This window comes from Octopus sinensis, linkage group LG4 (assembly GCF_006345805.1).
Source record: "Octopus sinensis linkage group LG4, ASM634580v1, whole genome shotgun sequence".
Taxonomy (NCBI): Eukaryota; Metazoa; Mollusca; class Cephalopoda; order Octopoda; family Octopodidae; genus Octopus; species Octopus sinensis.
The window spans coordinates 57,577,965-57,600,802 of NC_043000.1; the positions used below are offsets into that span (position 1 = coordinate 57,577,965).

At 35.0% G+C, this 22,838-nt stretch overlaps 1 protein-coding gene across 2 annotated transcripts in view; it reads right to left on the reverse strand.

The window, feature by feature from the left end:
- Positions 1 to 22,838, reverse strand: part of LOC115210329 (regulator of MON1-CCZ1 complex) — a 106,996-nt gene that overhangs the window by 62,147 nt on the left and 22,011 nt on the right. For both annotated transcript variants that reach the window (XM_029778863.2, XM_029778862.2), the window contains 8 exons: positions 22,283 to 22,354; positions 20,831 to 20,899; positions 18,964 to 19,067; positions 15,984 to 16,070; positions 13,055 to 13,160; positions 12,073 to 12,187; positions 10,721 to 10,771; positions 8,700 to 8,753 (listed from right to left, as the gene is read on the reverse strand). In XM_029778863.2, coding sequence (XP_029634723.1) covers positions 8,700 to 8,753; positions 10,721 to 10,771; positions 12,073 to 12,187; positions 13,055 to 13,160; positions 15,984 to 16,070; positions 18,964 to 19,067; positions 20,831 to 20,899; positions 22,283 to 22,354 — 658 coding nt within the window. The remainder of the gene's footprint in view (positions 1 to 8,699; positions 8,754 to 10,720; positions 10,772 to 12,072; positions 12,188 to 13,054; positions 13,161 to 15,983; positions 16,071 to 18,963; positions 19,068 to 20,830; positions 20,900 to 22,282; positions 22,355 to 22,838) is intronic.

Here is a 22,838-nt window from a genome sequence, read left to right on the forward strand (position 1 = left end):
CACCCTTGTTGTTTACAGCTTCTTCCCAATGATCAACAAGAATTTTCAATACCTCATTGGTAGAAACCATCCGATTTCGACTCGAAAAATTGATCCAACCAGGCTCTCAATTCTGCATCAGTATTGAACGAAACTCCACGCAGAGCATTTGAAAGAGATCGAAATAGGTGGAAATCCATTGGTGCCAAATCAGGAGAGTACAGCGGGTGTGGCAGCACTTCCCAGCCATGCGTTTGAATGGCTTCCTTGGTCATATTGGTGATATGAGGGTGGGTTTTGTCATGCAGCAGAAGAACTCCATGCTGATGATTAGGTCTTTTCTCTTGAATAGTCGTGTTGAGTTGTTCCATCTGTTCCATAGAGTTCCGTGTTGACTGTTTGGTTCCGTTCAAGCAATTCATAATGGATAATCCCTTTCCAGCCCCACCATATGCACAACATTATTTTATGTGGATGAGTGCTGCTGGACTGGCTCCTGTGAAGGTGGCACATAAAAAGCACCATTTGAGTGTGGCCGTTGCCAGTACTGCCTGACTGGCCTTCATCCTGGTGGCACGTAAAAGCACCCACTACACTCTCGGAGTGGTTGGCGTTAGGAAGGGCATCAAGCTGTAGAAACTCTGCCAGATCAGATTGGTGCAGCCATCTAGTTTGCCAGACCTCAGTCAAATCGTCCAATCCATGCTAGCATGGAAAGTGGATGTTAAACGATGATGATGATGATCTTGTTTCACATGCAGTGTTGTTTGTTTATCGGGGCTAAGCCATTCCTTATACTGCTTCATATTGATGTACAGGCACCATTTTTCGTTGCCAGTAACGATTTGGTAAAGAAATAGTTGCTTGTATCCATGAGTTGAGTGGCGACGAGCAAGCAAACCAGTGGAGATTGTGGCTTGTTGATTTTTGTTGTTGTCACTTAAAGCATGCGGAATCCATGCTCCATATTTGTGAACCTTTCCCATCGAGTGGAGATGCTTCTCTATAGCAGTGTGGGAACATTCCATTTTCTCTGCCATTTCCCTTGTTTGACGAGAATTTTCGTGCAAAAGTTGGCTTAATTGCTCTTCATTGAACTGGACGGCCAGAACGAGGTGTGTCTTTGAGGTCAAAATTTCCATTTTTGAATTTGGCATACCAATCACGAGCAGTTCTTTCAGCTATGGTACCCTCTCCATACACAGCACAAATGTTGCAAGCAGCTTTTGTGGCCTTAGAACCTTGATTAAAAGCAAAAAGAAGGTGGTGTTGAAAATGCCTGTTTTTGTTAACTTGACATTCCATTTTAAAGATCTGAAAATAAACAAAAATTAACTAGAAAAAAACCCCCCAAAGATTCCAAAATGATTCAAAAATAGAATTCTCAAAAAAAATAGATTCCAAAAATTTAAAAACGCAATAAATTCCAACATTTAAAAAAAACGGGAACTTAGTTGCCAACCCAATATATATATATACACATACAATGGTATTCACCATGATTAATGCTCTAATTGTGGAGGGAACTGGTGGGAGGGGTAGACCCAGGAAATGTGAGATGAAATGGTGAGAAAAGATCTTTGAACATTGGGCCTCACTGAAAAAATGACAAGGGACTGGGAATTATTGTGATTTGCTGTATTTGAGATGTTTCAAGCTAAGTAAATTTGCTGTCATCTATACATGCAGGCTTGCCCCAATTACAGGTGCTGGTGGCATATAAAAAGGATCCAGCACACTCTGTAAAGTGGTTGGAGTTAGGAAGGATATCCATCTGTAGAAATCATGCTACAGCAGACAAGCAGATTTTAGATGGCTCCCTGGCTGGTTAGCTCCTGTCAAACTGTAAAACCCAATCCAGTATGGAAAACAGACAGGTGGTGGTGATGATGATGTAAGGGATTCGCAATAGTGTCCGTCAATCAGATTCCACTCACAAAGTAATGATAAATACATGGTTACAAAAGCAGACATATATCCAAGGTGCTACACTATGGGATTGAACTTAGAACCATGTGATTACAAAGCAAACTGTTTAACCACACAGCTATACTTACATTAGTGTGTTGCTAATAATTATTTTGTTTTAACCAGGCATAAGAGTGTTTCATGTTTGTAAAAAAATAATTAGAAGATTGAGTCAACTCCAAAATATACATCATGCTTATTTGAACAGAAAAAAAAAACCTACTACATGGTTACTGAGCTAATAGAGAACAGTCAAATTCCCCTCAAAACACATCCTACCACCTTCAGAAAATGAAGGACACATTGGGCAATGTAGTCCTAGATATAGTGCCTGAAAATAGGATGGTGTGTCATGGCTGGAATGCTCTTGATCATAGGTCTATTCAATCAGAACTCACCTGGGCCTAAACACTGACAGAATACCAAGAGCCAGAATGGATACCATAAAGTATCTCATTTGATGCTCTAATAGTTCTGATAATTTACTGCTTTGGACTGGTACTTCATCAACCTCAAAAAGATGAAAGGCAAAATTGGCCTTAATGAGATTTGAATGTAGCGCACAGAGTGCTAGAATGAATATTATCAGTCGTCCCAATGACTCTGTAAATTTGACATTCTAATTTTTATTAATTAAAAACTAATTTCATTCATGCCAGCTTGGAAAAATTGAATATAAAAATGAGGGGGGGGATGACATCAAAATTTACTATATTCCACCAAACGTTTAAAATGGGCTTCTTTCACTGTTAAACAGGCTTGCAAACTTTTTAGCTACAAATTGGCAAGCTTTGAGATCTTTGATACAAAAATCAAGCCTGTCAAGTGATTTCAAGAAAGGGTAAAAAAAAAAAATCCTGTTCTATATTTTGCTATGTTATAAATGTAATTAATATTACATCTCGCTCAAATCCATTCGCAATGATAATTAAATAGAAATCTTTTTAGTTCAACCTAGTTAGTGTTTCTACCAATGTATCAGTTTATATACTTTCTAATTATCTACAGATGAATTACTGTTGAATAATTTAGTATGTACTTTTGAATTAGCAACAATGCGAATAGAAAAACAGCTGACGAAGTTAATAGTATACAAAATCCAATGAACAAACAACTATAACAGAACAACATCAATAATATGAATAATTATTTCTAATTTAGGCACAAGGGCAGCAATTTTGAATGAAGGTTGAAAATCAATAATACTGACTAAACTTCTCTCCTCAAAATTGCTACCTTAGGACTTGACTAGTTCTTCATTTTAGCCCCATGGAGGGAAGAAAATCAAAATTGAGATCAGTGGAATTTGAACTTGGAATATACAGTGTTGAAAGAAATATTTACAAAGCATTCATCTAACTCTAATGATTCTGCCAATCCACAGCCATGATGATGATAATAATGTTTACAAATTTGGACACAAGGCCAGCAATTTCTTTTGGGGAGAAGAGGACTATTTGATTACAAGGACAGCAGTGTTCAACTAGTACTTATTTTGAAAGGATGAAAAACAAAGTTGACTGAGCCAAAACTTGAACACAGAACATAATTAGCTAGAAGAAATGCCACTAAATATTTTGTCTGATGTGCTAATAATTCTGCCAGCTCAGTAATAGTAATTATCCTTTCTACTATAGGTACAAGACCTGAAACTTGGCGGTGGGTGGGTGGGGGGATGGACACACAGGGTAGATGATTATATCAACCCCAGTGCACCACTGGTACTTATTTTATTAACCCCTGAAAGATGAAAAGCAAAGTTGATCCTGGAACAATTAGGACTCAGAATGGCAGAAGAAATGCTGCTAAGTATTCTATCCAATGTGCTAACAATTGTGCCAGATCAATAATAATAATAATAATAATAATCCTTTCTACTAAAGGCACATGGCTTGAAATTTGCTGGGAGGGACTAGTCGATTACATTGACCCCAGTATTTCACTAGTACTTAGTTTATTGACCCCGAAAGGATGAAAGGTAAAGTTGATCTCGGCAGAATTTGAACTCAGAACGTAGCAATGGGCGAAATACTGCTAAGCATTTCATCCAGCGAGCTAACGACTACCAACTTGCTGCCTTAATCATATTAATCACAATAATCCTTTCTACTACAGGCATAAGGCCTGGAATTTTGGGGGAGGGGGCTAGTCGATTATATTGACTCCCAGTACAATGGAAGAAAAGCCACTAAGCATTTTGTCTGGCATGCTAACGATTCTGCAAGCTTGCTACCTTAATAATGGCCTGAAATCTGAGGGGAGGGGGGACTAGTTGATTACATCAACCCCAGTGTTTCAATGATACTTAATTTATCGACCCTGAAAGAATGAAAAGTAAAGTTGACCTTGGTGGAATTTGAACTCAGAACGTAGTGGCAGGTGAAATACTGCTAAGCATTTTGTCCAGGGTGCTAACAACTTAGTCAGCAATAATAAAAATAATCCTTTCTAGTATAGGCACAAGGCCTGAAATTAGGGGGAGGGGATAGTCAATTACATCGACACCAGTGTGTAACTGGTACTTATTTCATCAACATGAAAGAATGAAAGGTAAAGTAAACCTTGGTGGAATTTGAACTCAGAATGTAGTGACGGGCGAAATACCGCTAAGCATTCTGTCCAGCATGCTAATGATTCTGGCAGCTCACTGTCTTAGCAAAAATAATTAATTCTTTTATTTTTTTAATAATTAATTCTTTTATTGTCTTAGCAAAAATAATAACAACAAGAGCACTCAGAGAGCACAAACCTCCGCCAAGGCAACACAATGTCTTCTCAACGATTAGTCAGAGATAATTTTTAAAAATGAGAATATCTGAAATAAACTTGACTGCTCTCACAAATGAGAATACTAAAAATGAACCCGACTGCTCTCAAAATAATTAAGTAAAAACAGGAAAAATAAGCCCAGTACCGAAAAATTGTCCAGTACCGAATTGATCACAAATTCTAATCAGTTCATGCCAATCACAAAACCAAACATCCCTGAAAGTTTCATGTGAATCCATCCAACAGCTCTTGAGATATCTTGTTCATGGACAAACAAACGCATGCAATGGAAAACAATAATTCCGCCTTAGCGAAGGTAATAATGATAATTTCTAACATAAGGTACAATTCACAAATTTAGTGGAGAGGAGAACAGTTCATTATAGCGACTGCTTCCCTCTCTCCAAATTTGACTTGTATTTTATTTTGCGTTTGAGTGGTATTTTGTTTTATCAACCCAGGAGGTTGTAAGAAAAGTTGACCATAGCAGAATATAAAGAACTGAAACAAACACAAGCTATGTTGTCTGATGTTCTAAAGATTCTGCCAATTTGTCAATAATATTGATTTCTGCTAAAAAGGATAGTTATTAAATAGGATGATGTGACTCAAACTGGGTATTGAAATCAAGGTTGTTGATTCAGTTCACTGAGAAAACAACAACAATAATACATTCAATCAAAGGAGCCTCCTAGTCATTGCTTGGCCTGCAAGAAATAGCAACCAAATTTCTCTCAAACCACACACATCTTAATACAGAAAAGACACATTGGATCATGTAGTCCGAGACATACTAGATTTAATCTTTAATCAATCTCACAAAGAGATTATAAATGACAAAAAAAAAATGCTTATTATTGTGCATGTAGCCTTTTATGTGCCAGTGACACATAAAAGGCATCCATCCCAGTAACATATAAAAGGTACCCACTACACTCTTGGAATGGTTGGCAATTAGAAAGGGCATCCAGCCGTAGAAACTAGGCTAAACTAGACTGGAGCCTGGTACAGTTCTCTGGCTTATCAGTTCCAGTCAAACTGTCTAATTCATGCCAGCATAGAAAATGGATGCATGATGATGATGTATCGTTTCATATATGTTAAAATGTGAGTGTGTGATATTCATGCATTTCCGAGGTTATTGACAATGTGATGATAAGTGGCTGAGACCTTTGGCAATGCTGTGTTGAAAAGGCCTGTCAAACCAAGTGAAATCGCAGTCGTAATTGTGGTCATTGCAGGTGTCATGTAAACAGCACCCATGCTGGTGGCACGTAAGAGCACTCATTAAGCTATTGAAATGGTTGGCATTAGGAAGAGCAACCAGATGTAGAAACCATGCCACAAATCAAACAGGAACCTGGAGCAGCTGTCTGGCTTATCAGTTCCAGGCAAACCATCTAACCAATGCCAAGTATGGAAAGCGAATGTTAAATGATAATGATGTTGTATGAAACAGTTGTAACTGAGAACTAAAGTTAGACCCACAAGCTATATGAAAAGAAGGCAATAATGATGATGATGGTAATGATGATTGTTGTCGTCATTGCCAATGCCACCACCACCTCCAATACTTGCTATATGAATCACTAAATAAATATGTATGATATACATCATGTGGCATAAGAAAAAATAATTATTTACAAAGTAAACTAATGAGTTCAGGCTTGACTGTGTGCTTCAACAAGCTGTGTTGAAACCATGTGGTTGACATCTGTTACAGTGTGTGGCACCTACGGCAAGTGTTGTCTTCTATATCCCCAATCTGACAAATGTTTTGTGAGTGAATCTGATAGACAGTAACTATGTGAAAGACCTCTGTGTATGTACCTCTCTCTCTCTCTGTCACCATCATCACCAACTAATGGTATTTTATTGATCTTTTAATTTTAATATTTCTATTATATGTAATTTTCATATAATTAGAAATATTAAAATTAAAATATCAATACCAATGATTAAGTAAATTGCAAAAAAATGATAAAAATGTATATAATTGGTACAAATTATATACGTTTTTATTATTATTTTGCAATTTACTTAATCATTGGTATTTTATTGTTATTTTAATTTTAATATTTCTATTATATGTAATTTTCAAATGGTGTAATTTAATAGTTCATTTTGAATTGATAAAAGGTGGTTCTTTCTAATTTTTTATATATATATATATATTATATTGCGTGAACTTTGATTTAGTATTTCTAAATTGAATTTTTTACCCTGTAAGTTAGGATTAATATTCCCTCAAATAATAATAAGGCCCGACTGTTGTGTTAAGAAATTTACTTTTTAGCCATGTGGTTTGAGTTCAGTCCCACAGGATGAGACTTGGGTGTCTTCTATTATAGCTCTGAGCTGACCAATACTTAGTGAGTGAATTTGGTAGATGGAAACTGTATAAGGCTCACCATATGTTTGAATGTTTGTGTGTGTGGTTTCGTTTAATGTCCACTTTTGCGTGATTGCATGGGTCTGATGGAATTTGCTGAGGCAAATTATTTATGACAGGATGCCCTTCCTGTTACCAACCCTCACGTGTTTCCAAACAAGGTAATAATTCTTCATAACCAGGTGTTTGCATGTGTGAATAGCATCCTTGTGTGCTTCTCTAGAAAAATGAACTTGGCTACAAATGGTGATGTTTGTTGACATTTCCTATAAATAAATTGTCCACCACTTCTGCACTTTCAAAGAGGAGTGGAATGAAAAGTCCTGTATTTGAAAAACAGGTAAGGCTTAGTGACAGGAAGGGCATCAAGCTGTAAACAATGCCCCAATAATATGTATTTGTCTAACTCATGCTATTATGGAAAAAAAGGAAGTAAAACATATAAATGAACATATATGTATGTGTATGTGTGTGTGTTATTGTCATTGTGCTTGACAACTGATATTCATGTCCCTGTAAATTAATAGTTTGGCAAAATATGGACCCATGGAATGATTTGATTGGTTAAACTCTTCAAAGCAGTATCCTGGCAAGGTCACAGTTCAATGATTGAAACCAGTACAATAGTAATTTAAAGAGACACACATAAACAACAAACACTATACAAGTTATGTATTCTGTTTGATGATATAAAAGACACATGAGCATGATAGACACAACCTAACATCAGCAGAGCATGTTCAAGAAAAAATAGTTTTTAAAACATTAATGCTTATGGGAGGCCCAACTTTTGCATATAAAACCCAAGGTGATTGTTTTTGAGACATTATTTTGAAAATGCAGTGCATTTTATATGCCATCAAATACAGTATTTAATGCCTGCATCATTAAAAAGCTAACAAGAAATATGCAGTGAGTAAAGCAATATTGGATATTGCCTAATACTGTTTTTATAGCAGGAAGTATGGGAGACAATTCTGAAGATGTTTGGGTATTATTCTGATCTCCTCAGCAAAACACAACCATCAGTGCATTACCTGTCCTTGATTTAGGCATTGCATGTCTAAGAGTACATTGACTCACCCTTTCTCAAGCAATAAATAATTTGAGGGATCAATGGCTACTATTTCCATAAGCTAGGCAACCATATGGAAGTTTGCTCTTTACCTTGAACTGATCTAAGTTTCCTCAGCCTGTGATGTTAAGCTCAAATTCTGTCAAGAGCATCATCATCATCATTGTTGTCATTTAACGTCTGCTTTCCATGCTGGCATGGGTTGGACGGTTTGACTGAGGACTGGCAAGCCAGGAAGCTGTACCAGGCTCCAATCTGATCCGGCAAAGTTTCAATGGCTGGATGCCCTTCCTAATGCTAACCACTCCAAGAGTGTAGTTGGTGCTTTTTACATGCCACCGGCACGAGGGCCAGTCTGGCAGTACTGGCATTGACCATGCTTGAATAGTGCTTTTTACGTACCACTAGCACAACCTATACTTGACTACTTTGATATGTTTTAACATACCAAGAAGTTTTTCAGTAAATAAAGAGGAAAGATGCACATACAGAAGGGTAAAATATAATGGAACTTACCAAGTTTAGCATCAATAATAATATCAGGCTGGAATACAATCCAATTATCTGAATCTGTAATTTGTTAAGAAAAAACTAACAGAAACAACAGAGAGAAAAAAGAAAAAAGAAAAAGGGTAATCTTAAAAAAAAAATATTGTTTTCTAGCACAAGCAATAAAATTCTAAATCTGGATTAAGTGTATCCCAAGACTTTATTCACAGTAGATCCGTACTTTGGTGGTGCGTCGGATCTCAGATCTTGACCAGAGTCATGCATTGAGTCGGTTGAAGGCTTGGCGAGCGAGGTCGATTTGTGTTTTAATGTCAGCCTCACCTTGACCTGTAGCTGTAATGATGGCACCAAGGTATTTGAAACTCTCAACCTCTTCAAGAATATCACCATTGAGGACAATGGGTGTCCAATCAGTTCTATACTTAAAAATATAATAAATTCTGCTTGTCATGATGTGTTCAAGTGTTATGCTTTAAGCAACCTTAACTATGGAGTGAAATCAAAAGACATATTTGAAATTTCTAACATAATAAACAAGTTCAAGTGTGATACTTTAATCTGTTTGACACCAATCTGACAAAACTGCCCCAAGTTGTATGATACAACCTTTCTGTTTTAAAGAGATCTAATTTCAAACCTTCTATCAAAATTTCATGTGAATTTATATTTCAAAAATTATCTTCGTAATGACACAATTATTTTACAAAATTCTTCATTATTTCCAAAATTAACTGAAACAAAAGCAGTGTATTGTAACAGAAATATGTTAATGAAAGAGTTAAACAACCTTAACTAAGGAATTAAATCAAAGACATAATCAAAATCTTTAACATAATGAAATGGTGTCACCAAGATCTATGAATTTAAGTATCAAAGCAAAAATAAGAACATTTATAAAATGTGGACTTTCTGCAGTTCTTGTGAATGTTAATCAATATTAGATTTTAAGCTTGAAAAAATAACTATAAACCAGCAGTGCTGGTGCCATGTAAAAAGCACCCAGTCCACTCTGCAGGGTGGTTGGTATTAGGAAGGGTATCCAACTAAAAACCAGGCCAAAACAGACTTTGCCAGTGCTGGTGCCATGTAAAAAACATCCAGTCTACTCTGTAAAGTGGTTGACATTAAGAAGAGCATCATCATTTAATGTCTGCCTTGCCTTTTGATATGGGTTGGACAGTTTGACAGGAGCTGGCCAGGCAGGAGCCTGTACCTGACTCCTATGTCTGTTTTGGCACGGTTTTAACAGCTGGATGCCCTTAACACCAACCACCCAGCAGAGTGGACAGAGTGCTTTTTACATAGCACAAGCACAAGCAAAAACCATGCCAAAACAGATAATGGAGCTTTGGTGCAGTTTTCTGGCTCTCCAGCTTCAGTCAAGCCATACAACCCATACCAACATGGAAAACAGATGTGAAACTATGATGATGATAGAGATGGATATTGTTGACCGAGGTGATTCCATCCTAATACATTCATCATGATCAAGTTCCCAGTCATTAGAGTACCACTCTAGAGGCTTTTGCACTGGTTTCTGTTACATGTGCTTATTTGAGAAATTCTTAAGAAATGGCAGAGGAAGTTGATTTCAGAAGTAACAGAACTTGAAATAGACAGAAGATTGTAAATATTTAATCTGCTGTTTTTTTTCACCTTATGTTAGAATTTTTTAGGATGATCTACAATTAAAAGTGTGATAGAATGTGATCTAGTGATTAGGGTATTGTACTCATGATAGTAAGATCATGGTTTTAATTACCAGACTGGGCTGTGCATTGTGTTCTTGAACAAAATTATTTTATGTTGCTCCAATTCACTCAGCTATAAATGAATATACCAGCAATATTTAGGAAGTGAACTCTGCAACACCTGTGTCCTGTTCAAGGCGAGTGTTGTAATCATATAGTTACTTATATGCCATGCAGACTGGATTAGGGTCTAGTCTTATGAGTCCTAGAGCACATGACAGACATAAAATAAAAAGGGGCAAGCTATATAAAAGAAAAAACTTCAGAAAAGGATACATAATTCAAAAGTGTATTCTGTCTTCTCTGTTCCAACTGGAAGACTGGGAGCTGTAAAGAAGAGGCAGAGACAGCATTAAGTAGAAAACAGCAAAAATGTAAAATCACAAACTGGTAACTGTAAACAGACATAGCTTCATACAAAATAAAAGAATGAAATTACTAAAAGAATTGGTTATTTTAAACTTCCTGTATTATTAATTTATTTTCCATTTATAAAAGAATATCTATTAGGGTTTTCATGTTTAATCTATGATATATCTCAACTGTATATTTATTTTATTTTATCTAGTTTCAGCTCACAAGCTGTGGCCATGCTGGGGCACCACCATATCATTTTTACCATTTTATAACTTTCCATGCTGGATACCTTTTCTATCACAGACCCTTTCAATGTAATTTTATGATGTGTAGGGGCACAGTGTATCTACTCTGAAAGTGGGATATATGAACATTTATATAAAAAATAAGATATTGTCTTTTCTACCAGCTGGTGTAGTGCCACAGAGATTAATAAACTGATATACATTAAGTACCTGCTGAAGAACTTCCCAAGTCTATCACCATTTTAACAGGTTTCAAAGAGTGATAGGCAGTAGTATTTGAACTCAGAATATACAGTAGAGAACTAAAAAAAAACAGCTGCATTAAAAATAGCAGTAGAAATCACATTCTACCATAAAAAAAAAACTAAAAAAATTGTGTGTAGTGTATTCTTAGATATATTAAAAGTCAAAATAGTTTTAACTGAAACATCTTTTCTTGCAGGTCTGCTTGAAAAGAGCCGACTTGGGGGTTCAACAAAGGCAGGTATTTGAAAACCAGTGCTTGGCTCTGGTTTCATTGGGTGAAGTGGAATGACAAATTTATCGGTAGAGAAGAGGTCAGTCTCTCATAGGCAAATATCTCCATATGATTTAGTATCATCTTTCAACAGCTAGGTGAAATGAAGTAATGTAGGTAGAATAAAATGTTCTTGACAGAAATCAATGAAATAAATGTAGCATTGGAAAACAAAAAAAAAAAAAAAACACTGTTGGCAATAGAGAAAATGAAATAAAAAAAGACATTAAAATGACAACATAAATAATGAAGGATTTTCACATTATAAATTATAGGCTATTATTTTGTGGAATAAGATATATGGGTGGCACGTAAAAGCACCCATTACACTCTCAGAATAGCTGACATTAGGAAGGGCATCCAGCTGTAGAACCATGTCAAATCAGACTGGAGTCTGGTGCAGGCAGCCTTCCAGCTTTCTAGCCCTGGTCAAACTGTCCAACTCATGCTAACATGGACAATGGAAATTAAATGATGATGAAGAATGGATAAAAAGTAAGAAGACTTACCAGGTGGTAGAAACAAACGGAAAGGCTTAATTGGTAGTGGTGAGAGAACAGGGTGATGACACATTATATAGTTATCAGATTCTCCAGGAAGGTTGATATCAAATATCATTGAAGTCTACAACAATAGAAAGAATAATAATTACATATAATCAAACAGTGTGGTTAAGAGCGTGGGCTACTAACCCCAAGATTCCGAGTTTGATTCCAGGCAGTGACCTGAATATTAATAATAATAATAATAATAACAACAAACATCGAAAAATACCTTAGGAACGAGAACCCAGGTTCAAAATTTCCTCAAGACAGCTGATGAAGGCTGGAGAGTATATCAGCCGAAACGTGTTAACAACAAACAAGATGAGGACAAATTTCTGTCAATTGTAAATAATGTACATAATTCCTCATCTCTTAAATATAAAACTGTAGTATGTATGCAAGTTAACTGCCATTTTTGCCTTCAGGAGAGTTGGGGGAGGGAACTTGATAAAATAACTTTATTTAAATACTGGGCTGAAATAAATTGATCATACACTTGAAGGTAGTACCATAGGGATTAGATCTATACAATTCCTTTTATTAGATCTAATCCCCATTTGTGTGTGGTGGTGGTGGTGCTTATTTTGTACTTGGTTGAATAGATAAACTATTGGATTACCTATCAATTATTTTCATTAGTTCTGATTCCAAATTTGCTAAATGCATGTTGTTGTGTATCTGGGAAGAACACTTTATATGACTTCAGTTTACCTGGCTGTCAGGAACAGACACCATATAATTTAAGAATGTTATCAGTAATAGACCAGCATGCTACTGAAGAGGGGATTTATGAAGCATTTGCTTAATGCCATGAAACTAGACTCTTACAGGATTTAAACAAAGTAGACCAAGGATTGTAGGTTAACATATTGCTGTCTATAAACTAAGGCTGGTTCTGACATAGCTTTTACTTAAGATGTTAATAAGCAGAATCTAAAATACTTACACGAGAAGCTTGGTGGTGAACAATTATCAAATTGTCTACTGTATTCACAGCAAAACGACCACTCATATCGAGGCGTAATATATTGGTTTTCTTAGCTGGACTTTCTCTGCAAAGTTTGAAATTATAGATAGATTTAAAGGTCAAAATATTAACAAAAGAATAAAAAGCAATTTTATTAAAATTCTTACTTAGAACAGAAGTTATAGGTGCATTTAGTATAAAAGTATTCAAATATTGGTTCAGGAATGGCCATGTAGTTAATAAATTTGAACACACAGCATGGCACTTTGGACAATCTCTTTTCTTTTAGCCATGGGCCAAAACAAGCCTTGTGAATGAAATTAAATAGAAGTAAAATTTGTGAAAGACCATCCCTTCTTGGATGGGAGACTTAATTTGTAGCCCAGTTTAACATCATTCTTGGGTACCTTTAGCGGAATCTATTCTAGTCCAAATATTAGGACTCTATTTTTCGTCTGAGTATAACTTGACATACTGTATTTTCTGGCATGCAAATCAAATTTTTCAGACCAAAATCTACAATCAAAAAGAGTAGGTCAACTTATACACCAAGACAACTTTGGTGGACTGAAAATTCCATGTGAAATGCAGCAGGATTTGAAAAGATAGCGACATTATTTGAATATTTACACTGCACGTTTACACTATGTGTTACATTGACTTGTATGCTTGAAAATACAGTATTGATGCGGTTTCACAGTGCAGTAACTCAATAATCAAAGTTTCCTCCTCTCTTCTCCTCCACAAGTCACAGAAGCCTTGCAAAAACAGTAGTTACTCACTATTCTCTGAGTAAGCTATAAATTTTTAAAAAAAATTATTGTCTAACATAGTCAAGTTGAGTCTTCCCTTCAAACCCTTAGTCTACCAATAAACAATGTCTTGATTATAATCTGCAAATTAAGGTCAAATCATCATCCATTATGATGTTGTCACTATTGTGTGCGCTATCTTTTCAACTAATAGTATAATGGCTAGTGCTCCTTTTCTCTGAAGTCGGAAGAAGAGTTGGGGGAAAAAATGCTGAGATTAGTTATTAAGCTAATCATAATGTTTACACTGTATAGTGAACAAAATAGAAAACTAGAAGTGAGTAAATGACTTATGAAAACTATTCTGGCCATGTATAAAGAAATCAAAAATACAGATATTAATGACATGATGTACCTATGGGACCTTCTGTTTACCAACAAACTGGGTTTCTTTTTCAAACTAATTTGAACTTTGTAGCTTGGAAAAGTAGCCCTTTTTAAAAATTATTCAGTTTTGAGAGAAAAACTGCAACCATGCACTTTGTAGGTTGATGCCTGTAGAAAATCATGGTGAAAGGAAATTGAAGAGTTTTTTTTTAGTTCTAAAGATGAATGCTTGGGAAAAGTTGTCTAAAGTATGGATTTACAGGTGTAAGATACAGTGAGGATGATAAGGAGATGCTTGGGAAAAGTGTCTAAAGTATGGATTTACAGGTGTAAGATACAGTGTGGATGATAAGGAGATGTAGGTACATCAAATAAGCCAAAATATAAGTGATACACAGCTTTTCAGTTAAGAACGGGTAAAGTTCATTGTAATAGCTATAGACACGGAATTTCCATGAAGCAATGGTTGCAGTGTGTTGATGACTGAGTTTTTACTATTTGACCTGATGAGCTAATTAGCCTGATGCAGTACAGGATATCATGATGTGTAACAAAAACATCTACCAAGTATTTCAATATGAGTTATACTTGAGCTTTTGATAACTGATGAAAACTGAAGCATTTTCTAAGACTGAAGTGAAAAGCATTGATACACTAATTTAGTAAATGGTATATATTTGAGGTTGCCATGATGGATCAGACATTTTGAAATGACTTTGAAGTTTTTGACTCTGTGTACTTCATGTTCGGGCATAAGGAGTGAGTACAAAACTGTTTCTTTGGTTCATGTAGTAGCTGTGTCTTTGAACTATGTTATCTGATGCTTTTGGAAGATGGTACCAAGGTCCCTGCTCAAGGAAACTGCAAGTCAAGTATGAAATGTCTAGATTAAGTGTAGATGAAGCTGAAAAGTTCATCTACACATTTTAGTGCATCTACATTTGATGAACTTAGCTAAAGTTAAGGAAGAGTGAAGGGTGTTATCACATGATTAGAAGTGGCAACAACTAGGTCATTAATATACAGAAAGATGTGTGTGGGAAACAATTGAATCATGGGGAACAGAAAATTGATAGAATATATGTTGGAAAGAGCTCAGTTATGCATAGTGCAATGGAGAAAACTGACAAGCTACTTTCAATCACACATTCATTGAAAGCAATGCTGATGTCTAAGACAACATTGTTTTCATTGAAGTTCTCAAGAGAAAAACCCTACTGATATACAATGTAGTTCTCTCATAAATTTGGTTCTCTTTAAACCATACTAATGTTCACATAGAATGAAAAGAAACAAAAAACAATAAAGAGGTAAGAATTCAATATTGTGTAAATATTAAGCATATACAAAGTAAAGCGAACTAAAACTTAGTAAACAACATGCAAAAAAAAAACTAACATTCTCACTATGGACTGAATAACATGAACTGCATTTATCTCTAGAACTAAGAAACTCTCATTAATTTCCTTCCATGAACTGCTCAAGTGTTTCTTGGAAACAGCTAAGTTCTGTCAGCTAGATGATATGATATAAATAGTACTAAGGTAGAGTGTTAATAAAAGATTTCTTTGTAGGGCAGTCCTTGGTTTTTTTAATGATAATGAATACAAATGTTCTATGGATATACTACAGGAGAGTTTAGAGAAGGGGAGTTGATGCAATATTGAGATATATGGAAAGATGCTAACACATCCAAAATGTGACAGCATAAAAAAGTAGGCATTAAATAATAAAGAAGGAAACACTGATGATAAAATAGAAGAACTTACTTCTGAAGTTGATACAGTACTATTTCAGCACCAGCACTGCCACCACGTGGCTGATGCCGTAACACTATTATATACACTATGCCATACCTGTATAACAAAATTATACAAATTATTTACATACATTAAATCATGATTGTGCAAAAAAAATTTTAAGTGTTTTACTATTTCTTGGGAACTATAATTTATACACATTAACCTTTCAGTATTTAAACTAGCCCATATATGTTCAAACTGGTCAGGTCTGACCTATCACACCTATCCTACAATGTAATTCTAAAAATAACCAATCATCTCAAATCTATGAGATAATGTAGGATTAATTCAAAATAATGTGAATAAATAAGTATTACTGTTGATAGAGTAATCTAAATACTAAAGTGTTAAGGATAAAATTTTATTCAAAATAAAATGAAAACCATTTCCTAAATTCAAGCCACTTCCAGAGCAATGATTTTATTCTGTATACAATACACATATATATTTATCCACTTAAAGCATTTATATATATTTCTTTTTCAAATTTTTATTTAGCTAATTCATTTTCTATTAGTACCAACACATACTAATTAAACAAATGTGCCAGTTTTAAATGATAAAGCTAATTGATTTACTACAAACTATTATTTCATGAATAATCATTACATTTATGGCAGCGTGGAAGGTGTTTGTAAGCCATTTAAGAAACACACAAAAGCCGTTCGATTCACTTCAACATTTAAGTTTAATATGTCAAAATATTTTCATTGCTATAAGACCGCGACCTGTTCACTGACAAAAATCCGTGCTGCATCTGAGAAAGTAACAGTTAGTTCGTTATATATATGTATGTATGTATGTATGTATGTGTGTATGTATGTATACACGCATGTATACATGTATGCATGTGTGTATGTATGTATGTACGTACGCCTGTGTGTATGTATGTGTGTATGTATGTATGTATGTGTATATGCACGCACATACACACTATAAACTTAAAGCTATAAACCTGTAGTGATAGATAGATGTAGACTGACCACTCATCACAACAATATCAAATTTCAACCTCCCCTGCCGAAACTAGGAAGTGATTTATATTATATATCTCTATTTATAAAACTGAAATGTGAAAAGTTTGTTTGCTTGTTTGACTCGACCGCTTGGATCGCTTTCAAGGCCACTACATCCCATCGGATTGACTCCAAAATTTACAGGGACATGTACAATAAGGTGACGATGCCCGTGGGCTACGTTAGAAATCCCTATCTTAAAAGGTGTTGTTGCTAGGGCCAAAAACCCACTTTGACAAGTCCACTCTCAGTCTTTTATGTATCTATCTTCCTCACTCACTCACTCTATTTCCTCCCTTCCCATCACTTTCTATATATAACGTTGATTCGTCAAACGGCGTTCTACAGCGCTTTCACACTCTCTCTCTCTACATGTCTGTCTGCATTCATACACACAATTATCATCGCCACCACCACCACACAGTTAATAACATTTGATGTTGATAATGCCTGGATTGTTCCATTCAACCCTTTGCTTTCCAAAACATTTAATGCACACATTAATGTTGAGTACTGCAGTTCGATGAGATGCATACAATACCTCTGCAAGTACATTAATAAGGGCGATGATATGGCTGTGTTTGTGTTCAGTGATGAAGACCTTAGACATGATGAAATTAAACAATTCGTTTTGGGTAGGTATGTATCCTCCAATTATGCAGCGTGGCGCATTTTTCGATACGAGATTCATCTAAGCTTACCATCAGTTTTCCACCTGAATGTTCATTTACAGAAGAGACAGCTGGTTTACTTCACAGAGAAAAATGCACGTCAAGTCATTGAAAATCCAAAAGGGACTATGCTTACAGCGTTTTTTAAATTGTGTTCAGTTGATGAGTTTGCTGCTACTCTCATTTACCCTGAAGTACCGGAATATTACACATACAACAACAATAATTGGAAGCGCAGGTCACATGGAACAGAACTTGACAATTGGCCCGGTGTTTCTAGGAAGAACGTCATTGGGCGTGTGTATAATATTCATCCTACCAAACAGGAAATCTTTTTTTTGAGAATGCTGCTTCATGTAGTTACTGGACCGAAGTCTTTTGCTGATCTTCGCACGGTTGATGGTATCATCTGCGCCACTTACAGGGAAGCATGTTTGAGGTGTGGACTACTTCTCAATGACGACCACTTACACAGGACATTAGCAGAGGCCTCAAAATGAAATTAATTTATATATGTGTGTGTGTATTTATATATAAATATGTATATATAATGTATATATACAGAGTGTATATATCTGTATTTATATATAATTTGTATACATTTATATATATATACCACACTCTTACCCGCGCGTAGAGCGGGTCACCTTCAGCTTGTATAATTATAATTATATTTAAAATTAGAGAAAAGTTTAATTTTATCCACACCTTTATTACTTCATATATAATGAAAAAATTGATTTAAATAGTTCTGATTTTTCCTTATGATGTCAAATTGTTTTCTTTAGGTAATGTTTATATGAATTCTTTTATTTTACATATGTTTAAGATCATATATATTAGGTAGAGACACCCTTTTATACATTGTAGAACTGCAAATTCTAAGATATCCAGCTACAACATTACAAAATTATATATTTTACTTTGAATGTTAATTTTATGTATCATACATACTACAAAAAATGTGTGAATCTTGCCTTCTAAATATCTATGCTAAGTTCAAGAAAGAGGTGAAGTTTCATTTTTTTATGCTTAATTTGCGATTACAATTCTCCAAAATGTATGTCTGAAAACCTATCAGTCATTTCACTAACCTTTATGTTTCAGAAATCATTATTGAAACAACTATATAGACACCCCAAAACACATATCAGTGTGCATGTAATTATATCTATCTGTTGAAGAAATATGAAAGCTTGTGATGCTTTACTATAACAACTGTTATATTTTACAGAGATGATAAGTATACATTATACATACAGACAAGCCATAGTCACATCCCGCTGCAGTAAAGTCTGTTTAGCAGGTTTAGGTACGGCTGGAAGGTCTACTTCAAATTTTGGCAGACGATTTACAGTACTAGGCTGAAAAAGTAAAGGAAAAAAAAATGTTCAGATATTAACAACAAAACAAAGAATGTATTATTTTCCATTAAAAGTTATTTAAATAAAAATTACTCTGTAAGGAGGTGTTTCCAACTGTAGAATCATAGACCAAATCACCTCTGTGATGTGGGCACATGTTATGTTCTGTGGTTGTTGCAGCTAAGTTGGGTAGGCAAATACATAAAGAAGTGTGATTGTAACTTAGCCTTAAGTCAGTCTTGATCAAATAAGCAATTGTTCAAAGGCATTCCAGCTGCAATCATCCCACCGTTTCTTTTTCTTTTTTTTTTGAAACAGTATTTCTAGGACTAACATATTCTTAAGTCAGTAGAGTATAATTTAAGGAAGACTAGTTGCTATTATGACAAGTGAAGCAACCACATAGATAGGTGCTTGATTATGAATTTCAAAAGAAAGAAAAGAAATACAATAAGGAATATGAAAATAGGAGATTAAAATGCTAGACTAGTGATTGAAAGGTTATCAGATCAAATTCTAAAATCCATCACAATGGTGTGCTCCTTAAATAATTTTCAATGACAAAGAGGAGGAACAGCAGCATGATCCAAGGATTATCTTCTAACTTGGCTTCAATGCTTGCAACAGAATGGAATCCACTAAAGACAATCAAGAGCCAGGTAGCAGAGTTTAACTGGGCAACTAGCAATAACGAAAAGTTTATTTCAACAGTTTATATATATTTAGGGTGATGGGTTAACAGGATCAGTGGTGTTGGACAAAATTCTTTGGAGTCCTTACTGATTGATATAGTTTTATGTTCTGAGCTCAAATCTTGCCCAAGCCAGTGTTACTCTTTTGTCATTCACATTTGATAAAATAAGTACCTGAAAAAAGTACTGGAGATGAAATAGTTAACTAAACTCTTGATGGTGGTGCCCCAGGATGGTTACATTTCAGTGACTGAAACTAATAAAATAATATTTAGATTTATCTTTGCAGTTTTACACCCAATTAATTTTTCTTGGTTAGCAAATGTAGGATGATATTTGATGGAGTAATTATTTTTACTGAAAAGTAGTCAATGATGAATTAGAAGTGGAATTTTGTCAATCCTGTTAGGCAAACTGAGACAAAAATTGGAACACAGTGCCTATATAAGGTTTGCACTTCATAACAATGTGCTTAGTATTGCTGTAACTTAATCTTAAGAACCGTTCTGTTTCCATATGGAAATAATGCACACTATTCCTTTTGAACTAATATAGAAAACTAAAGAATTTATTTTTTTAAATAAATAAATAATATAAAATAAGCTTTAAATCATGTTGCTCTAAGATCAATTCCAAACTGGCTCCTTGGATAAGTAATTTCTATTAAATCCTTGAGTTATCCAATGCATTATGAATAGAATTCAGTAGACAGAAGGCCATCATATATGTGAGAGGGAGCATGTGTGAGTGTGTATATATTATTGGAGAGCGAGAGCTCACACATTGGTCTTGATTAAATATACCTTGTGGTATTTAGACCAAGTTTGATTCAAGTTCCTTTACACCATGGTGGATTTAGCTATTTAACAGAGATAAGAAACAAAAAGGTTCTGATGTTGATATAATGAAGTAAAAATATAAAACTTTGATGCCATTGTCCCAGCATGGTCACAGTCCAAAGAGATTGAAACTAATAAAATAAAAGAATGTATCTGTAAAACAAGATCACACACATCAAAACATATAAAATACTTTGCCTGATAGATCAGTAGAAACTGCCCAGTAGCTTACCTTGAACTGGAATGGATTCAGAGTATTGCCAACAATTCCAGAAGACACTAACAATACACAGTTTACAGGCTGTAAATGAAGTTGACAAAGATTAAAAAGCTGATTGAAGGGACATAAATACAAGAATTTTTAAATCATGCAATTTCCTAATTATCTCCACCAGCTCCCCTAACTTTCCCTCATCACTCAGTTTCACACCCCAACTTACAGGAGTGTTCCCTACTGTATAGCCTTCAATCAGTTTCACACCCCAACTTACAGGAGTGTTCCCTACTGTATAGCCTTCAATCAGAAGAACTGGCCATATAATACTAAAATGGGAAATTTCAATGACACAAAGACACACAAACATATGTAAGGTTGGCCAAAATAATTACAATAGCTTAATGTTTTGTCCAGTCTAAATCATAATTAGCCATAGCCAGGCAATAATAGTCCCTAGCTTGAATCAAGTGTTTATAAACACACACACACACACACACACACACACACACGCTTAATGGTAGTTTGTTGAATGAGTGCATAAAGCCAGTTTAATTACATCTCTCACTACTCCTTGTCTACTTGTAGTATTTCTCCATCAACTTTAACTTTATTTTCTACTTTCACTTGAAGCTTCAACCATCTTACACAACATTCTTGTGTTCTTCCTGCAACACTCATGATATATAGGCTAAGTTCAGTTCTCTAAGTGTTAGAATGACATACATGCCTAACATACATAATGGCAATACTGACTAAGTGCAGCCTTTCCATGGTTTGCTATCCAGGAGCAGGACACAGCTATTAAATACTTCATCAATAAAAGAAATAAAGATACCTCTGAGTCTCCATGTTGTGATAGAAATGTTGATCATGCTGGTGTGGTAGATATCAACCACATGGCGGCAGCTGTCCAAAAATGTATGAGACATAACACCAAGGTTAATATCATTTACAAAGCTATCTGTATGAAGGATAGTCCTGATGGTCATACCAAGGTACACTAGAAGCAAAATATATCCATAACTTTAAAAATAAGGAATACTGGTGGAATATTCCAACAAAAACAGCAACCTGGTGCAAAGAGGCTTGCTATAATTCTATGAGACAGTGTATAAAAATCATGTACATGGACTGTTATAGCAGTCAGCTACCTAGTTGATGTGATGTTGTATCTAAAATTGGAGAAAACTAGAACATCTAAAGGAAATTAATGAGAAACTTATAGCTTTTATATCCAGACTATAAATTTACGTTTGTTCCTGTATTCATAGGAGCACTGGCCTATGTAACAACAGATTTGCCAAAAAGCCTAGAAATGCTGGGTTCCCCAAGAAATAACAAAGCAAACTTATCTGCATCCTCCAATTAGTGTGAGTGTACATACATTCTTTGGCTAATTAAATTCATTTAAAATAGTAACTTAGTATGAAAATAGTCAGTAACAACAAAATAGAATTAGTAACTTACTAGCCAAACAAACCAATTGATGGACAGAGAAAAGGTTTTAAGACATTTCAAAGATTTTTTTTCTGGAGAAATCTGCAAGGAAAAAAATTTGAATAGTATTTTAGTTCAAGAGGAACGTTAACAGTACAAAAAGATCAGAAACAGTGTTTGATTAAATGTTCTATGTTTATGAAAATTACAATCATCATCCTCATCATCATCATCAGCAGCAGCAGCATCAACATCAGTGTAACACCATTATTATTTAATAGTTCATTCAACCTTGCTGATCAATGCTAACATTTGTATTTATGCTGTGGGGCAAAGTTGGGATGGAAGTTAAAATCTGAGCTGCAAGATTTCTACTTCCCATATTTACACAACTGAGCTATTGGTATTCATTTAGAACTTAGAGGACATGACTTAAAGGATGAAGGGATGAAAGCTTTTGAAAATAGAGGGTAGATTGTAGTGGAAGCTTGCTTTGGAATGACTACCTACAAAAAAAAAAATTAAATAATTGAAATATCTAATAGACGAAAATAGACATTTTTCCGGTTATGATAGGCTTGCTATA